The sequence below is a fragment of the Haemaphysalis longicornis genome, unplaced genomic scaffold (genome assembly GCF_048455015.1).
Source record: "Haemaphysalis longicornis isolate Haplotype H1 unplaced genomic scaffold, Haemaphysalis longicornis Haplotype H1 scaffold_1, whole genome shotgun sequence".
NCBI classification, from domain to species: Eukaryota; Metazoa; Arthropoda; class Arachnida; order Ixodida; family Ixodidae; genus Haemaphysalis; species Haemaphysalis longicornis.
In genome coordinates, this window is record NW_027526203.1 from 17,845,406 (window position 1) to 17,862,242 (window position 16,837).

General features: G+C 50.0%; 1 protein-coding gene across 9 annotated transcripts in view; it reads right to left on the reverse strand.

The window, feature by feature from the left end:
* Positions 1–16,837, reverse strand: part of LOC144175340 (cytochrome P450 3A14-like) — a 123,299-nt gene that overhangs the window by 42,472 nt on the left and 63,990 nt on the right. For all 9 annotated transcript variants that reach the window (XM_077704429.1, XM_077704450.1, XM_077704462.1 and 6 more), the window contains 2 exons: positions 7,672–7,861; positions 4,031–4,239 (listed from right to left, as the gene is read on the reverse strand). In XM_077704429.1, coding sequence (XP_077560555.1) covers positions 4,031–4,239; positions 7,672–7,861 — 399 coding nt within the window. The remainder of the gene's footprint in view (positions 1–4,030; positions 4,240–7,671; positions 7,862–16,837) is intronic.

Genomic DNA, 16,837 nt, shown 5'->3' on the forward strand with positions numbered 1-16,837 from the left:
GCGACAGTTCTAGCGGCCGCCGCGGCGCACGAACTCAGTCCACGTTTAGCGCTGCATGTCGTCGCGTGGAAAATAATGCATCTTGGCGTCGTCATCGATTTGCTCGGACAGGCTTCCAGGAGCGGTACTTCGCATACCGCGAGCTTGCCATAGCACAACTTGGGTGAGCTGGGCGACGCGCACTGCCGCGTCGCCGCGGTGCCCGTCGACGGTGCGACGGTGGCCGATGTCGACGGTGCCTGACGGTGCCCGTCGACATCGCGCACCGCGCAGTTTTCAGCACCAGTGCAAGGGAATACCATGCGCCGGCCACGAACTGAAGAGCAAAGACGTCGAACACGCAACGTTTACAAGCATTGCTCACACAGCTACGCCCACGTCTCCTGCCCAAACGAATACCACCGACAACAGCAGCGCAGGATATCGTTTCCGGTTCCGAAAACGACTATATGACGTCACCCTGAACCGGCCAGACACGCAGGCCGATGTTTCGCCACGCCCAAAGCGATTTCGCTAGTGCTGCCGATTTGTGAAAGCTCGCGGCCTGGGCAATCAAAATCGATTTGAGATGTGATTCCGGCCTCGGATCGCTGCAAAAATTTCTGTGAGGCATCTGTACAAACTACTGAAGCCAATGATATCATTTTTTAGGCGTCAAACTTAGGTGTCAGTACTGCTTTAACAAAACACAACCGAAGGGTATTTAAAGAAATACATGGAAGTGAAGTGAATCGGCGAGCTGCTAACAAAGCGGCGAAAGTCTTAAAACTGTAATACTGGCCACCGAGGAGCCTGCATGGCAGAGTACTTATCAAAACCATCATATGGACGGGTATATCCAGCCCTTTTGCAAGGGAAACTCGAAAGAGGAAGTGGATTTGATCAAAATACAGCGGGATTTATAAACCAACTGAATAGCTAAAATTCACGCGCAGTGAAATATAACCCCTACTGTTTCGCAAAAAAGTGTGCCCTGAAACACGTACTGCAGAAAATAAAATCAGAGGCACAAACACTTCCATTTTCAATACGTCGTCTGCGGTGAATGCAAATCAGTCTCGCATAGGAACAATTCTTTTTTCCCTGCGGGCAGAGACCGATTTCCTGAGCGCCCACCTCGTGTACTACTCGGCGTTTATTCTAAGCAACACGTCGTTCCTGACAGTGAGGGATAAAATATTAGACCAGAGTAGGCATCGGAGGTAAAGAAAATTGTACCGCATCGAAGAAATACTTGGAATCTCAGTGGCGCTGTAAAGGCCATATTGATTGATTGTGGGGTTTAAAGCGCCGACGCTACACAGGCGACGAGGGGCGGCGTAGTGAAGGGCTCCGGAGTAATCTTGACCACCTGGGGATCTTTAACGTGCGCCGTAATCTCGAACACACGGGGTTTTCGCTTTTCGCCTTCATCAGAAAAGCGGCCGCCGCGGGCGGGAATTGAACCCGCGGCCTTGTGCTCAGCCGCACAACGCCATAGCCACTGAGCCACCGTGGCGGGTAAAGGCTACATAACACTGGGAAATAAAATGGAGCTGGGTAATACTAGCGAAATATTTTCCACACAGGTGTTTCGATTTGGACCTGCTCATATTACAGCCAGCGCAGCCGTTAGTCGAACCCGAAAACCTTGCGACAGCACCCCGACATGTCAGCTGCAACGTGCAACGGCGGCCAGCGAAAGTGGTTAAATTTGGCAGATTGCTGAAACAGGTCGCGAAATACTTGATAAGAAATGTATATACTATTCGGCACTATATAGCCGCATCTTTGAAACGTTACATCATCGGAACCTCATGCCTGAGCAGACGTCCAAACGCAGAATCGTCGTAATACGCCCACCCAAAGGTGCTGCGCGAGGACCTACAAACTCTTAGTGGTACATAGATGGGTGAATCTTTAAGATGCGTTAACAGCGCTTTCATAAATGCTCACTTGTGGATATTCGTAAAGTTTTGACGGTCAACCGTTTACTGCGGCTTAAACGGCCCGCAACTGCAGGCGTTTCTCGCACGCCGTTTACGCGCCTCTTCCGCGCACCGTGCTCCGTGACCTTGACAACTTTGATTCGCGTTCCTCTGTCCCAGCGATCATCTTAGCTCACCTAGCTGTGGCACTGGCTGCCTGTAATGGGCCTTTTCCACGACCCCTATCTGCGCGTGCGCTTGCGGGCGCCGCCATTCCTTTTGGGGGCTCTCAGTTATCGCCGATACCGCTTCTACCCGATGCGACGGGACGCCGGGCTCAACTCCAAACTCATACTGGTTGGCATTCTGGGTGCCGCTACAGAAGCGCCAAGTCATTGGACGGCCTCAAGAAAAGGTGCCGAATTTTGTGAACAGCGCACTCAAAGAGCGACCTTCACGCATAGTTAAAAAAGCGGAGCTCGGTGTGCATGTCAAGCAAGCCTCTTGGATATAACCGCGGGCGTGCTTCGTGATTGGAAGTATTGGGCAGCAGCGTCACCGGCAAACATGGCTGCAATAGCCTCTAATTGTGCTTTTCGTATTTCTCGCTATGTGCACTCTACTTGGCCTGGAAAAGGTCTATTGTTCTCGTCGTTCTGAGGCACCCACAATCTGGCGCCGTCGTTCTCATCCGACCATTTTGCCACCTAATCAGCTGTGCACTCGCCTATCACAGTTCACCTATAACATTACGCACTAACGCGTACAAGCGGCCACGTGACGCCTCCGAAAGCAGCCGATGATTTGGAGATAGTTTCTCGAGTGGCATGAAGCCGAGGCGCCTGCTGCAGCGGCAGCCTCGGCCTCCACGGCGCCGCTCTCCTGGCTGCTTGGCCATCCATGTGCACCGTGCACTCTGCGTCGCTCGCGCTCCCCTTTCTTCCTCTTCTTTCCTACTCCAGTCACTCCTTCGTTCTTGAGTCCGCACAACATTGCGGGTCACCGGTTGCCAACATGGCCCTCTTGTATTCAAGGACTAATCGAGAAAAGGGCGCACCGATAAACAGCATCGCAGCAACTTGTCCTACCTGACCCAGGATAATACTCTGTCATGCACAAATGAGACCCGAACACGAAAATGCGAACCAGGAACGCACAAATAGCGCGATTTCTTTTCATGAATGTCCAAATGACCAGGGGCTTAGTTACAAAAACAAAGTTGAGAAATGTGGCTTTCCTAATATAGCAATGGCGCGCCGTTATTAGACATCCACGGACAATATTTTTTTTTTTTAATTTCGCGTGTTTTGTTTCACGTTTTCGTGTTGGAATTTCCACTTTCCATGGCTATACTTATCAGAAAGCGTAAAAAACCAGCAGCTAGACTGATAAAGCATACTTTCGTTCGTGGAGAGAAAAAAAAATGGCATCCAGCCAGGAGTGTTTTCGTTGACAGTGGAGGCGGTATGCGCCAGCTCGAGGTATGCATTGGCGGCGGCGCGTTATGAAACTCCATATCGAGGCCATCATCGCTTCCTGGGAGAGAATTCGTCGCTCGATCCTACATCTACGCGGACTGCACACGCAAAAGGCGACACTAGACGTCGACGTTACTGTCCATCCTGGTGAAGAATCAAGTTAGAAGCAATGCCTCTCTCAAGGCCTTCCTGCTTGTGTAAGCTTGCCACTGATTACACTCTCGACGTAGCGCCCTAGCTTTAATACTGCCTTGATAGGGGCGTCGTGCCCGTAATGCTTGAGGCTTTCGTTCCCATTTCTCTGCCCTGGTGATGATCGACCTCCCCACCAGCGCCTACAGTTGAGTATGCAGGCTTTCAACGAATGTAGGCTTTTATTGGAGAAATTAATTGAAACAGATCAACGCGAATATGAAGTGCATGCTTGTTACTACCCTGCGCAATCCCCGTTTCTCCCTAATTACTACGGGGTCAGTGGACTTTAAGGTCATGTCGAATGGAAAAAAGATCAGTAAGAACTTTGTGCTAGTCACTTTTTGTTCGCTGCCACTGGGTTTTTTTTTTTGCGCTTCGCCCCTACGCTCGTTAAGAGGAAAACATAAATCCCCCCTTCGCGCAATAAAACATTGTTTGGTGCCTGCTTACCTGCCATGCGAGAGCGCAATTCGCGATGACGTCAAGGGACAGTCCCTGGGCCGCCTCCATGACATTGATCGCTTCCCCGTTATCAGCCTTCCGCTCCATGACGCTCATGAAGTCCTCCACGCACCGGCTAATGATCGGCGTCATGAGCTTCATCTTGGCAGCGCTAAAACTCGGATTCAGGACTGTCCTCACGTGCTTCCAGTCGGCCCCTGCGGTGTTATGGCAGGACATGAGGACGGAGAAAGTAGTGTCAGGAGGAAACGTCAAAGACAAAGATACCAAAAACGTTTTACGAGTAAGAACTAAAAAAATTCCTAGGACACGTACGCACTTCAGAGTAAAAAAAGGTGAAAGCGTTAACGTCTACTTGAGCACCGCCGAGGGCTTCTTTTAGTTTTGCGCTGCGAATAATTGTGGCGGGGTCTCTCTCTCTCTCTCTCTCTCTCTCTCTCTCTCTCTCTCTCTCTCTCTCTCTCTCTCTCTCTCTCTCTCTCTCTCTCTCTCTCTCTCTCTCTCTCTCCTCAGCAAAAGAAAGAATGCTCAGTCCAGCTCAGACATCAGCGAATAAACACTTTGAAACTCTCACACCTTGCTCAAACTGACGAACACCACGCATCGGCAATCTTTCACGCTCAAATCTTAAGACACAGAAGCGCGGAGAGCCCCTGTCTCTCCTGGGCCTCGTCGATTAAAAACCCTCGCTGCTAGTCCTTCTCTCCTCGTTGAGCTTCAGATCTCGTGAAGCATATATCGTACTATATATCATCGTGCTGTATATCATATATCTCGTGAAACATATATCGTGTATAATAGTATCGCCCTCGGTGGTTTGTGTGAACGCCTTGAGCAAGTTGTTTGTGCTAGACGAGCAACGGTTACCTGCACAAGAAGGAACCATCAGGAGCTCAAAGGATCACTCTTTATCAACTTAAAGCGGCCCTATATATAGGGTTGCGAAGGGTATGAGGCCTAGGGCTTTCGCTATTTCCTCGCGCCTTAAACCGCGGTGGATGCTATGAGTGCTGTAGATACTCGGCGCAAAACAACCTAGAGACTCTTGTCGGGGCCTTGCCCTCCGAGGTACGCGCAGCCATTGACTCGGCACGGCGGTTCGTTCGGCTTTTCATTTTTATAGCAGCCGGTGCGCATGCTCCGCCTACCGCTGGCATCGTGGCATGGCTTTTCGTGTCGGCCGTACTAGCGACGGCAGGTCAGTTCTAGCATAGGGGAAACGAGTGCTTTAAGGACAGTTATGGTACCGGAAACACAACATGCTCTCTCCTGACATAATTAAAGAGTTACACCTACGACTAGCGGCGAGCTTACGTTTCTTGCATGCGGCGCTTTCGCGACGAACAGGTGCGTCGGATGCCGGGTCACACAGAAAAGGCTTAGTATCGCCCGAGTTATTCGATCATCGCTTTATGAAGCTGCGCCGACGACGATACCCAGCAAATCTTTCACCGCACTTGTAAACTACTTTTCAGCAACAGTCGGGATCTGGCGGGCGGCGACGAGCTTTAGCTGCTGCGGTGTGTCCCGATTCGTCCGCGGTCCTTGTCCGCCGTGCAGACTTGCCACAATCGTGCGCATAGGGTTTGTGCTTCCAGAAGACGCTCCGTGCTTTTCAGCGTTATTCCTACTTTGTAAATAACGCGCCATATCAACAAAATGAGCCTGGCTCGTGCGACGGATGGCGACGATAGGCATTTGCCCCCACAAAGATACGCCGTGCCGGAGTGACGCTCTCGTAGACGCGGCCCGAACGTTTGAAACCACCGGCGGCTTTCCGCAGAGCCGGAAACGCTGATTGGCTGCAGCATTTGATGGAACCCGCCAATAGCGGCGCTGTAGTCTTCAGTGACAGCTGCGTCATAGTGGCTACGTCAGAGGCAAAAAGCTACGTCAAAGGTTCATTGAATTGTGACGAGAAATCACATTTAAACAAGGAAAGAAAAGAGCACCTATCTAGCGATAGCGCGCTTCAACTAGCAACCTATTTAGGGCCCCTTTAATGAATTATCTTTCTATCAGGTCATTTTGCCGAGTTCCTTTATTGTGATTGGTTTCTTTATCCGGTTTCGTGTGTTTAAACCAGCTAAGAGAGCATCGGGTCACGGAGCGAACTCACTCGGTTTCCCCGCTCCGGTTTCACACAAAATTCATCTACCGGATTTTCAATACCGCTCTCAATCCCGGATTTTCGCTCTCCTTCCTAACCTTTAGAATAATTGATTGACTGATTGATTGGGGGGTTTAACACACCGACGCTACACAGGCGATCGGGCGCGCCGTAGTGGAGGGCTCCGGATCAATTTTGACCACCTGGAGATCTTTAATGTGCGTCGAAATCTCGAACATATGGGCGTTTTCGCTTTTCGCCTCCATCAGAAAAGCGGCTGCCGCGAGCTTTAGAATACGAGATAATGAACTGTATTCCAGAACTAAATTTTTCAGGGCTCGGGTGGATGATATTTTGTAAAGAAGATTACCTAATGGCGAGAAAGTATGTTTTTGTTTGCTTCTGTTTTTTTCGTTGTTCACAGCGTTGCGTGAACATTTGGTTCTTCCAGTTCTATTTTTTTTTATTTCGTTGTAAAGCGTGTCAACGTTTTGTCATTTTTGTTCGAAATTAACTTGGGATAAATTGCCGTTTTTCCTCCGGTTATGCATGCGTGTACTGGAATTGCGTGCACATGCGCCATACGCGCGTATACGTGTTTATGCTGGTATATGCATAATCACCGTTGCTCTACAAATTTTTGCTTGTGCACATGTATTTCTATCATGAATGTACTATGTTATGTTTATGTTTCTGGGTATGTATTTCTTTTCTTTTTCTTTCTTTCGCTGATCACACCCTTTTTGAGAACAAGCATTTCTCTTTTTTTATTCTCTGCCCTCCTTCCTATTTTTTGCATTGCCGCTTCCACTTTGTGTGTGGGACCTCAGGCCTTGTCAAGCAAAGTCCATATTTCCTCTGAGGAAAATAAAAAACGTTTCTGACTCTGATTCTTATTCTGAAAGTACGCTTTGCCTTGTGTTGGTGACGGGCCGCAACGCAAAGATTTTTTTAAAGGAAGCATGCAGGCTTTTTATGGTCCCTGCTTCTAGCCCGGAAAATATTTCGAAAAGTCGCGCATTACGCTTTTCTTAGCGTGAAGTTCACTGCAATACCAAAGAAAAGCGCTTCTGGGTGTGAAGAAAGCCATTCCATTGGATGACTGTGACCGCGCATGTGAACTTCTTCAGCTGCTTTCTTGCGTCTTGTTAGTCTGTCATTTTATCATTTGATCTCAAGATGAGTCCGATATACATATCCACTTTTAGGTGAGTGGCCTTGTTGGATACAATATTTCCAGCTGAGCAAGAAACATTGCATAATTGACTGTACAACATCAGAACTTGGCATCTTTCCAAAATTCTATGTGTTGAAGATCTTACGCAAATTTAGCTCCCAATGTTCCATAACTACGCATACAATTAAAGCCGTAACCTTTTTTAGTGCATGTTAGTCGTTCCAGATAAGTTCCACTTTTGTACTACCCATACTTCCAAATGGAGCGCTGCACTAATGCCGTCGCTGAAGGTCGTTCGTCGCCCATGTTCGGTACCCCTTGCCGCAACCAAGGCACGCTTACCTCTTAGGAAGAGCAACATGTCAGTGTACGGCTTGACGGGAAGGATTGCGGGGGGCCGGTCGTAGAATGCGGCGGACTCCTTGATGAAGCACTCCTTGATCAAATCTGCGTCACTGATGACCACGTGCGGAACGGTCCCCTTGTAAAACCCGAACACCTTGCCGTACTTGGAGATCCACTCTTCCATCACCTGCGGATTGGGGTTCAGGCGACTGATGAGGATGATGTTCTTTGGCGAATGACGCGTACCCAGTCAGCGGATTGACAAATAATCCGGGTTAAAATCGGGGTCGCCACTGGAACTGCGGCGGCACTTGAGCAAGCTCTATCCTGGCAATCAATGGGAATTCTTGAGTTTCAACTTACCCGGGCACAAAGTAAGTCCATGCGACTGCCCTGGATGTTTTGTAGAGATGTAGCAAAAGGTGATCTCAGGGGTAATAAAACCTACTTGAATGTTAAATCCTATGCCCGACAGGCTCTTTTTTCTTGGTCACTTCCACTGCGTTCAAGCTCTTCAAGATAACTTCCGCGTCAGTGGGGGGAGGGGGGGGGGGTAAAGAAAAACGGCTAAAACCTGGAGCCACCTGCAAACACGGAGGGGAGTCGGTAGCCCTCCACAGCGCATTGCAAAATCAATGAAGCCTGAAAACCTGACCTGAGCATCGGTTAATAAAGTAATTCTTCGGCCACATCCGAGACAGCAGGCGTCGCAAGAAGCTTACTTCATCGCTACCAGCCTACCGAGGGATTTGAGCGCGCACTCTCTTCAGCGGAATTATTTCGGAGAGATGGGGTAACATATACTAAACAGCATTTGGAAAAAGCCACAACAAACTATCTATGGATAAAGAGATCAAACTGAAAAGAAAAAAAACGTATGACAGCAGCCCAGTATTAGATTCTGACTTTGAAAAGAATATATATTTTTTAGAATTGCTTTTCCAAACGGTACTGAAGGCGCCACTAAGAACGCTGCAAATTTTATTCCTGACTCTGGAAGCTTAAATTTCGACATGCGTGCATATTCAGTTTTTAAAGCCTACCAACGCGCATCCTTTCAGCGAGCCCTTCAAAGTTCCCTTTAACTGGCACCCCTCCAATTTGCAACCGCCGGCCGTGACGACATAAACTGTCATGGCTCCGGCTGTTGCGTGAGTGTATCTGAACACACACGCACACACCCGAAAACAAAAATCATGGCTACGAGCGAGATATGATATCTAATACTGCGGTCAAAATTGGGTTAGGTAGCAATCTAAATGTGAAATTTTACACGATGTGAAAGGGACTGACATACCTGTGCTGTACAGTGCGTGAGCCGGCCACGCGCGCTGCAGTCATCTCCGTCGCCATGCTTTCCGAAAGCGTTTGTTTCAGCTTGGTATTAGAATAACAGTCGCTACTGAGGTCCCAAAAAGTGGGGCGCTCCTCCATTACCGACAATAAAAAACAATGCGTTGTTGTTCATTGTGCGTGCGTTGAGACGTCAGGCGGCGCCCACTCCTGTGACTTCCCCACGTGCCGACCACGCCGCGTCGAAAAAGCTGCGCTGCCACCTGCTACCATAGAGTTTTATACTAATATATACTAGAGGGAAATCTGGCGCTGCAATCGCGGGCCGCCGCGGACGGCGCCATTGCAGCTAGCGACGTTCCTTGCCTAGCTTGGCTTAGCTAGCCATATGGCTTCTTTCTTATCTCGAAGCCAGAAAGGTGACATTTGTCTCCATCGTGCATAAAGCTTCTAAACAAGTACTGACAAATAAATGTTTCTGGAAGTTCAATTTTATAATAATAAAACCACTTTCAAGAATCTTTTAGAGTAATATTATCGCTATTTTGCAGCCAGAGGCAACTTTTCAACCTCTGCAGGAGCCATGCCACGGAGAGAGAGAGAGAGAGAGAGAAAATTTTATTTGCCCTTTTGGCTAAGGCCTCCTCATTCCAGGGGGCCGCTGGAATTCCTCGTTAGTTGGTCTTCCAGGGGTCTAGCCGGGAAGGCGGGGTGCCTATGGTCTTTTGGACAAAGCTTGCCAACGATAGCTGCTGCTCTAGCGTGGCCGGTTGAGTCAGCCACTCCCTGCGGATACTGCTTCTATCTACCTTGGGGCATAGCCATAACATGTGCTCTTGATTGATCGGTACGTGGCATTCATCACACTCTGGCGGGGAAGGGTTCATACAGCCTTTGTAGATGTAAACTTTGTCGGGTGTGAGTAGCGTTTGCGTTTGCGTCAGCCTTATAGTGGTTTGCTGTTGCCTGGATAATTTCTTGTGCGGAGGAGTGAATTTGCGTTTGCTGTCTGCGTATTCTTTTAGCTGCAGTTTTGGCGGTGTCACGGGCTTTTGGGTTTGACCACAGTTGGCAGGTGCCCGGAGAAGCGCTTCGCGGGCGAGCAGGTTTGCTCTTTCGTTTCCTGCCAAACCTGTGTGTCCCGGTACCCAGTGTACCCTTATCGTGCCTTTAAGGTGCTTAAGCTCTTCCAAAGCCGGTTTGGGAATGAAGCCTTGTGTTAAAAGGGTGCAGACTTTCTTGCAGTAAGTGTATATGTTGGTGAGAGTGTGCTGTGTCGCAGTGCAGGCGGCTGCCCAAGCTATTGCAGTGGCCTCGGCTTCTTCGACGGAATAGCCATTGCCTTGGTTTGTCCCTTCCTGGCCTGAACTGCTCGTGAATGCAATGCCATAGCTATATCCTTGCACTGCCGCGTCGGTGTAAACATGGATCTGATGGGCGTCTGTGGTGGCTTTCTTTGCGTAAAATTTGGCCCGGATGAGTCGTCTTGCTGGGTTGCGTTCCTTGTCCATATTTCTCGGGAGGGGTGCTGTCTGAATGAGGTTCGACAGCTCTGGTTGCAGTATAGCCAGTTCTCCGGTAGGGGTTCGCAATGGGTTGTAGCCCGCAGCGCGGAGAATGTCCTGGCCTTGCGGGGATTTTCGCAGTCGATCCAGTTGGTTATGTCTGTGGACTGCCAATACTTCTTGGAGTGTATTAATGGTACCTGTGTCGAGTAGCAGCTTGGTACTGGCGCACAAAGGTACGCCGAGGGCGATTTTTGTGGCCTTCCGCAAAAGCGTGTTAAGTTTGTTCTCTTGAGTCCTATTGAGATTGACGTACGGTATTTGATATATGATTTTGGACGTGATGAGAGCATCTCTCAGACGAAGGAGGTCGTCTTCTAGGAGTCCTCTGTTTTTGTTAGAGATTCTCCGAAACATGTGCAGAATCTGTTCTCCCTGTCTGATAATGTTATTCACCGCCATGTGTCCTCCTCCGTCACTCTGTAGTGGCAGTCCTAGTACCTTGATGTGCTTTCCCGGGACGACGGTGTGCCCGTTCAATAACAAGCGAAGTTCTGGAGGTTTCCATCGATGACTATGGACTGCCAGAAGCTCTGTTTTTTCCACGGAGCAGTTTAGTCCTATCCTTACGGCGGCAGCTTCTGTGGCGTCGAGAGCTTGTTGTAGCAGGTCTTGTATGTGCCCAGGACTACCTGTTTGACCCATACGGTAACGTCATCCGCGTACAGGGTGTGACGGATGTCTGGTACCGATTCCAAGGCCCTGTGAACCTTCAGCATAGCCAGGTTAAATAAAGTCGGAGATAGTACAGAACCTTGTGGGATTCCTCGCTGCGGGTGTGGAAATTCTTCTGAAGTGTGCTCGCCAATTCCAACCGTGAGTACCCTGTCTCGTAAAAAGTCTCTGACATAATTATAGAGATGTGCCCCACAGTCAGTCTTAGCGAGCTCCTCTAACATTGAATCATGATCCACATTGTCAAAAGCTTTCTTTAGATCTATTGCTAGTATTGCTTTGAGCTGTGAATTGCTGGGTTCCTTAGTGATGTCTTCGTAGATCTGAAGTAGTGCATCCTGTGTGGAAACGTTTGCTCGGTACCCCACCATGTTGTATGGCAGAGCTCCTTTCTTTTCAAGGTGATCTTGAAGGCGGTATAAGGCCATACGTTCCATGATTTTGCCGGCGTTTGAGGTTAATGTAATCGGTCGTAGGTTTGCAAGTCGGATTGGCTTCCCTGGCTTGGGTATAAAAATCATGTTCCCAATCTTCCATTGCTTCGCAAGGGGTTGTTGCCCCAGCCACATACTGTTAATTTCTCTCAGAAGTGCCGACAAGTCTTCTTCCGCTAGGTTCCTTAGATGCACCGAGGTTATGGCATCTGGACCCGGTGCCTTGTTTCCTTTGCAGTGGCTGAGAGCGCGTTTCAGTTCTGTCATGTCGAATTTTTCATCGATGTCTTTATTTGGGGCGCCCGTATACTCAGCGTATTGTGGTTGTCTAGGTGCTGGGATGTATGTGTCTTTGATGGATTTGATGAGCTTGTCCGGATCGTTTTCGTGTTCTTTCATGAGTGCCTGTAGCTTGTGCTGCGTCATGGTTTTCGTCGCGTCCGGGTTGATGAGCGCTCTGAGTATCCTCCACGTTTTCCCAGTGCTAAGCGTGCCTTGTAGCTGTTCACACGTTTCCATCCACTGCTCATGGCGTAGTTGCGCTGAATAGGTTTGTATGTGCTTGTTCAGCTGATTTATCCGCTTCCTAAGTTTACGGTTGGTCTTATTCTTTTTCCAGCGTTTGACCAGCGCCGTTCTTGCTTCCCAGCAATGCGAGATGTGTTTATCCGCTGCTGGTTGGTCCTCCGTTTGAGAGTATGCTTTAGTGTGCTTATTCTTTGCTTGCTTGATTTCTTCAGTCCAGGCGTCTATAGTAGGTGGGTCGCAGCCTTGTCTGTCTAGTCTGTATTTGTACCAATCTGTGATGTGCTGTTTCTTCCACTTTAGACGCTTCGCCGTAGCATGAATGATCACTTGTATGACAGCATGGTCGCTGCCAAAGTATTCTTGAGTGTGTGACCATGGGATGTTAAGCTGTCTTGTGGAGACAGTGAGGTCCGGGTTGGTGTCTCTCTCGACAGAATTTCCCAATCTCGTATATTCACTGAAGTCGTTATGTACCGTGTATTCGGCTTCGTGTAGCAGACGAAGTAATCTGCTGCCCTTGGTAGTGTTTCTGTGGTAGCCCCAAGCTGTATGCGGAGCGTTGAAGTCGCCTGCCAAAAGGTGTTCATATCCTGCACGTGAGTCGTTGGGTTTGAGGAGTTCTTTTATTTCCTGTAGCTTGTCTTTCGGCGGACTGTAAACATTGGTAACGTGAAGAGGGCCTTGCTGTGTAGACACAGATATTGTGAGGCTTGCATCCGTGTCATGTTCAATGTTGGCGGGTATACGTTTGCTAACCAGAGTGGCGATATTGTGGCGTCTTTGATACGTCATGTAGCCTGGAATTTTTGGGTTTTTGCCTGCTTCTTGTAAAAGGATGATGTCCGGAGAGTGGGATAAGGATGTGATCCAGTAGAAGAATGCTGCCTGTTTTCCTTTGAAACCACGGCAGTTCCACTGTAGGATCCTAATATCGTTATTGCTGTGTGTTTTCATCGTAGCTGGGCATGGGGGGGAGCTGAAGGTGGCATGCTATTTGTTCTACCCTGGTAAAGAGAGGGCTTATCGCCTTCAGAACACGTGCCTCAAATGTTTGTTCTTGCTGAGTAATTAGGTTGGTTAGTGTAGCAATTGACTGTGCTTGAGCTTCGAAATTTCGCTGCAAAGTCAAGCAGGCGGCTTGTAAGGCGTTGGCCTGTTCGCACATTTTTGTCTTGTTCTCTAGCAGGAGCTCCACTTGTTTTTCATTTTCGGCGATTTGCTTTTCGAGAGCCTCCATCCTCTTGCTGAGTTCGTGTGATCGGGTGGACGATGGCCTGCTTGGGGTTTGGGATCTGCTTCTCTTGGCGAGAGGCGCTTGTTCAGTGTCGTGCGCATTGTTCTCACTCTCCGCGTCCATGTTGGCAGATTCTGAGGTCGGGTCTTCCTGAGTACCTTCCTCGAGATTCATTGGGATGTGTTCTGGCGTGTTGTTTGGTGTGGTGTCCTGAGTGTGCTTGCCTGTTAGTGCATGTGCAAACGATGCGTACCTGGCGTTAGTTTCTCTGCGATTTTTTACAGCAGGGAGTGGCTGACTCACCTGACCAGTTCGGTGCTCCTGAGGGGGCTTCGACACTTGCATGAGCCCCGTGCTCGTGGACGATCGATGGTGGTGCGACGTCCGCTCTGTTGATGCTTTGGCATTCTTGAGTGGGGGTTCTTGTGACGCCTGCTCTGTTGACGCCTTGTCATTCTTGGTCGGTGGTTCTCGTTGGGACATGGATCCTTTCGGTGATTCCGTCGCCTTCCGAATGGCAAGCCTCTTTTGGTAGGCTTGAAGCCTTGTGACGGCGTCTGCTTCACGTCGGACCTTGCATTCTTTGTCTTCGGATGGGTGCGGGCCGCCACAAAGGGCGCACTTGGTGATGCATTCATGTTCTTCATCTTTCTTTGCTGATCCGCATTTAGGGCAAAGAGGGTGAGATACTTGCGCGCAGACGTCAGCTCGATGCCCGAGCTTAAGGCACTTAGTGCAGTATTGGGCGCGTGGTTTGTGTGGCGTACACCTATGTAGGCCGCCGTCGTAGTCTACTTCCACAGGCACGTATGTACCGGAGAACGTGATGATCGCAGTTTGGGTAGAGCCCATCATGCGGGCGGCGAGGATTTCGTATCCAACAGATTTAAGGTGTTTAAGCAGAAATTCCGGAGACGTGTTGGCGGCCACACCATGGATCACTCCTTTGCATGATTCCCGGTTGGCGGCTTCATAGACACTGATGCGTTGTTGTTTTCCGTTGAGCGTGACGAAGGAACAGTTTTTAAGCTTGGAGATGGCGGATGGCTCTTGAGCAAGCAAGACGGCAATGTTTTTGCCGGGTAAGAGGCTTACTTTGAGCTCGGCAGCTTCGTTCGCGGTGAGTTGGGCTTGAAGACATAGTTCGTGACGAAGGTCTCTGGGTAAGAAGGACTGAATCGGGAAACCGTCCTGGGAGCGAAGTATCAGTTTACGAAATGTAGGATCGCTCACCCTCGTTTTGGAAGTTTTGCGGAACCAGCCGTCTTGTTCAGGAGTGAATCCCTTCATCGTGCCAGGTTGTGAGGCTCTCGTTGCGGTGTTGATCGGCGAAGCCGTCCTGGTGCAGACGAGGTGGTCGCTAGGCCTAACGGTCTAGGCCTACTCCCAACGTGGTCCACACAAAGAACGCCGTAACTTCACCAATGTTCGCAGGAGAGTCCCAAAAATTGCTGAGGAGGTCCCGGTAATGTTCCGAAACATGTCCTGGTAATGATATGCACCAACACAAAAGGAAAACCGCACTAAAACGCAATACATGCGGAGCTCGGAGCGCACACGGGCGTCTGGGCTAGACCAGTGGCCGCCATGCCACGGAAAAATGGAACGTGCATGGCCGGTACTTGACGGAACGCTAGCTGAAGCGCGGCTCCCCTAGACAGTGGCACCACATTTCCCTATAGTATCTATTGGTATGAAACTCTTTGCCTGCTACGACATAGAACCACGTGACCGCAACGATTACGCGTTGCAGGACTCCGTACCGCACTGTGTGCTAAAAACAGGTTTCATTCCCAACGGCGGTCCGCCGTGGTCGGCCGAAAAGACGCGGCGGCATTTTCTTTCCCGGAACATCCGCGGGCGATCCCCATCGAGGGGAGGAACCTAAAACTGGTCACGTGAGCGGGTCCCGCGGGCCAGAAAGACGAGATTTCTCTGTCGTGTGAATCCCGCTTTAGCGGAGGGAGCAACGTTGTTAGCTTGAACCAAAATGGCCGCCGGTAAACAAGCGCAATCAGTGCGGGTACCTATTTTTACTTCTGATTATGTATATTTCTTCTCCGCAGGCTGCTCGCGTGAAGGGTGGCCATGCGGCGGCAACCCTCCACGTCCTTGTGCGATAGATACCCCGCCCGCTGAGGCCGGGGCCACCACGCGAACCTTCTTACTTCTGCACACCGCTGTAGTCCAGCCAGGGCTAAGCGCTTCTTGGCGGGAAATTTCTAATTTCTCCACCATCTGAACTTGCCGCATGGCGCCTTACTTCACCGAGTTAGGCCTAAGCCTCCTCATGCCTCGCCGCCGACGTAGGTTTAGCCCATTACGGTTATCTCAGCCGCGGTGCGGTCCGTCAGAAAAGTTCCAACAATACGGCAGAAAGGGTTTTAATGTGCGGTTGCAATGGATTCTATGCCATGTTGGCGTCAAGGGCAATGTGACCGCTGATCAGATGGCGCGGAGTGCGCTGCCATTTGCACCGACTGTTAAAGTTTCCCCCAATCACGGGAACGACTTCAGGCGAACAGTGGCCGAACATTTGAAGTCCTTGGGAAATCCCTATCACCAGCCTTGCGTCACAAAGGGACTTTACTAGACCGTAGGCGACATTGCTTTACCGCATCCTAACGGGCTCAGCGAAGACCACAGCATGGCTATTCAAAGTGGGCCTCGTGCGATCGCCTCAGTCGTCGTCATGTGCAGTGACAGGGGATGTACACCACTACGTAATGTGTTGCCCACAGCATGATGTCAAGCGGACTGCAATGCTCTCAGCGATTCGAAAACTGGCAGCCCCACACAGCACTCTGGGCCACATCGTCTTTCCAAGGGGACATTGGATGCTGCGCAGAGGCGTGTCGCGCCTTCTCCTAAGCTTCCTTCAGGAGACGGAACTGGCAAACTCGTGGTGAAAGGACGCTACCATAGGCTATTAGGAGGAGCTTGGGCGGAGCAATTGCCGGCATATCCAGCCAGGCTAACCCCGCCTGATCTCACGCAACAACCGCCACCCCCACCACCACCACTCACCGAAAAACGTCCGGTATCAACGTAATCCTCAGAAGAAGCCGCGTGAATTGATGCACAGTTTAGACATAGGAACTGCAAATTTCGGATCTAAGATATTTACGGAATAGGGAGCCGACGTTTTCACGTCCGCACTGGTCAATGCCCCCTGGCGGCCCCCTCGCACTAAAGACTGCCTGTTCACGAAGCCGGTTGCCGCCGGTTCAAGTGCGTGGTTTCGCGTTCCACTTTGGCAAAAATGTGAACGCCTGCGCACAAAACGATCCGGACCCGGCCCATCATGCATGCGGAAGACGACGATACAGATGAGCATGACGATGAGTACAACTACCACCATGAAAAGCGACGTTGTAAGATGACAATAAAAAAATTCAAACCAAGTTCATTGCGTGGTGGTGTGTCTTTCAGTG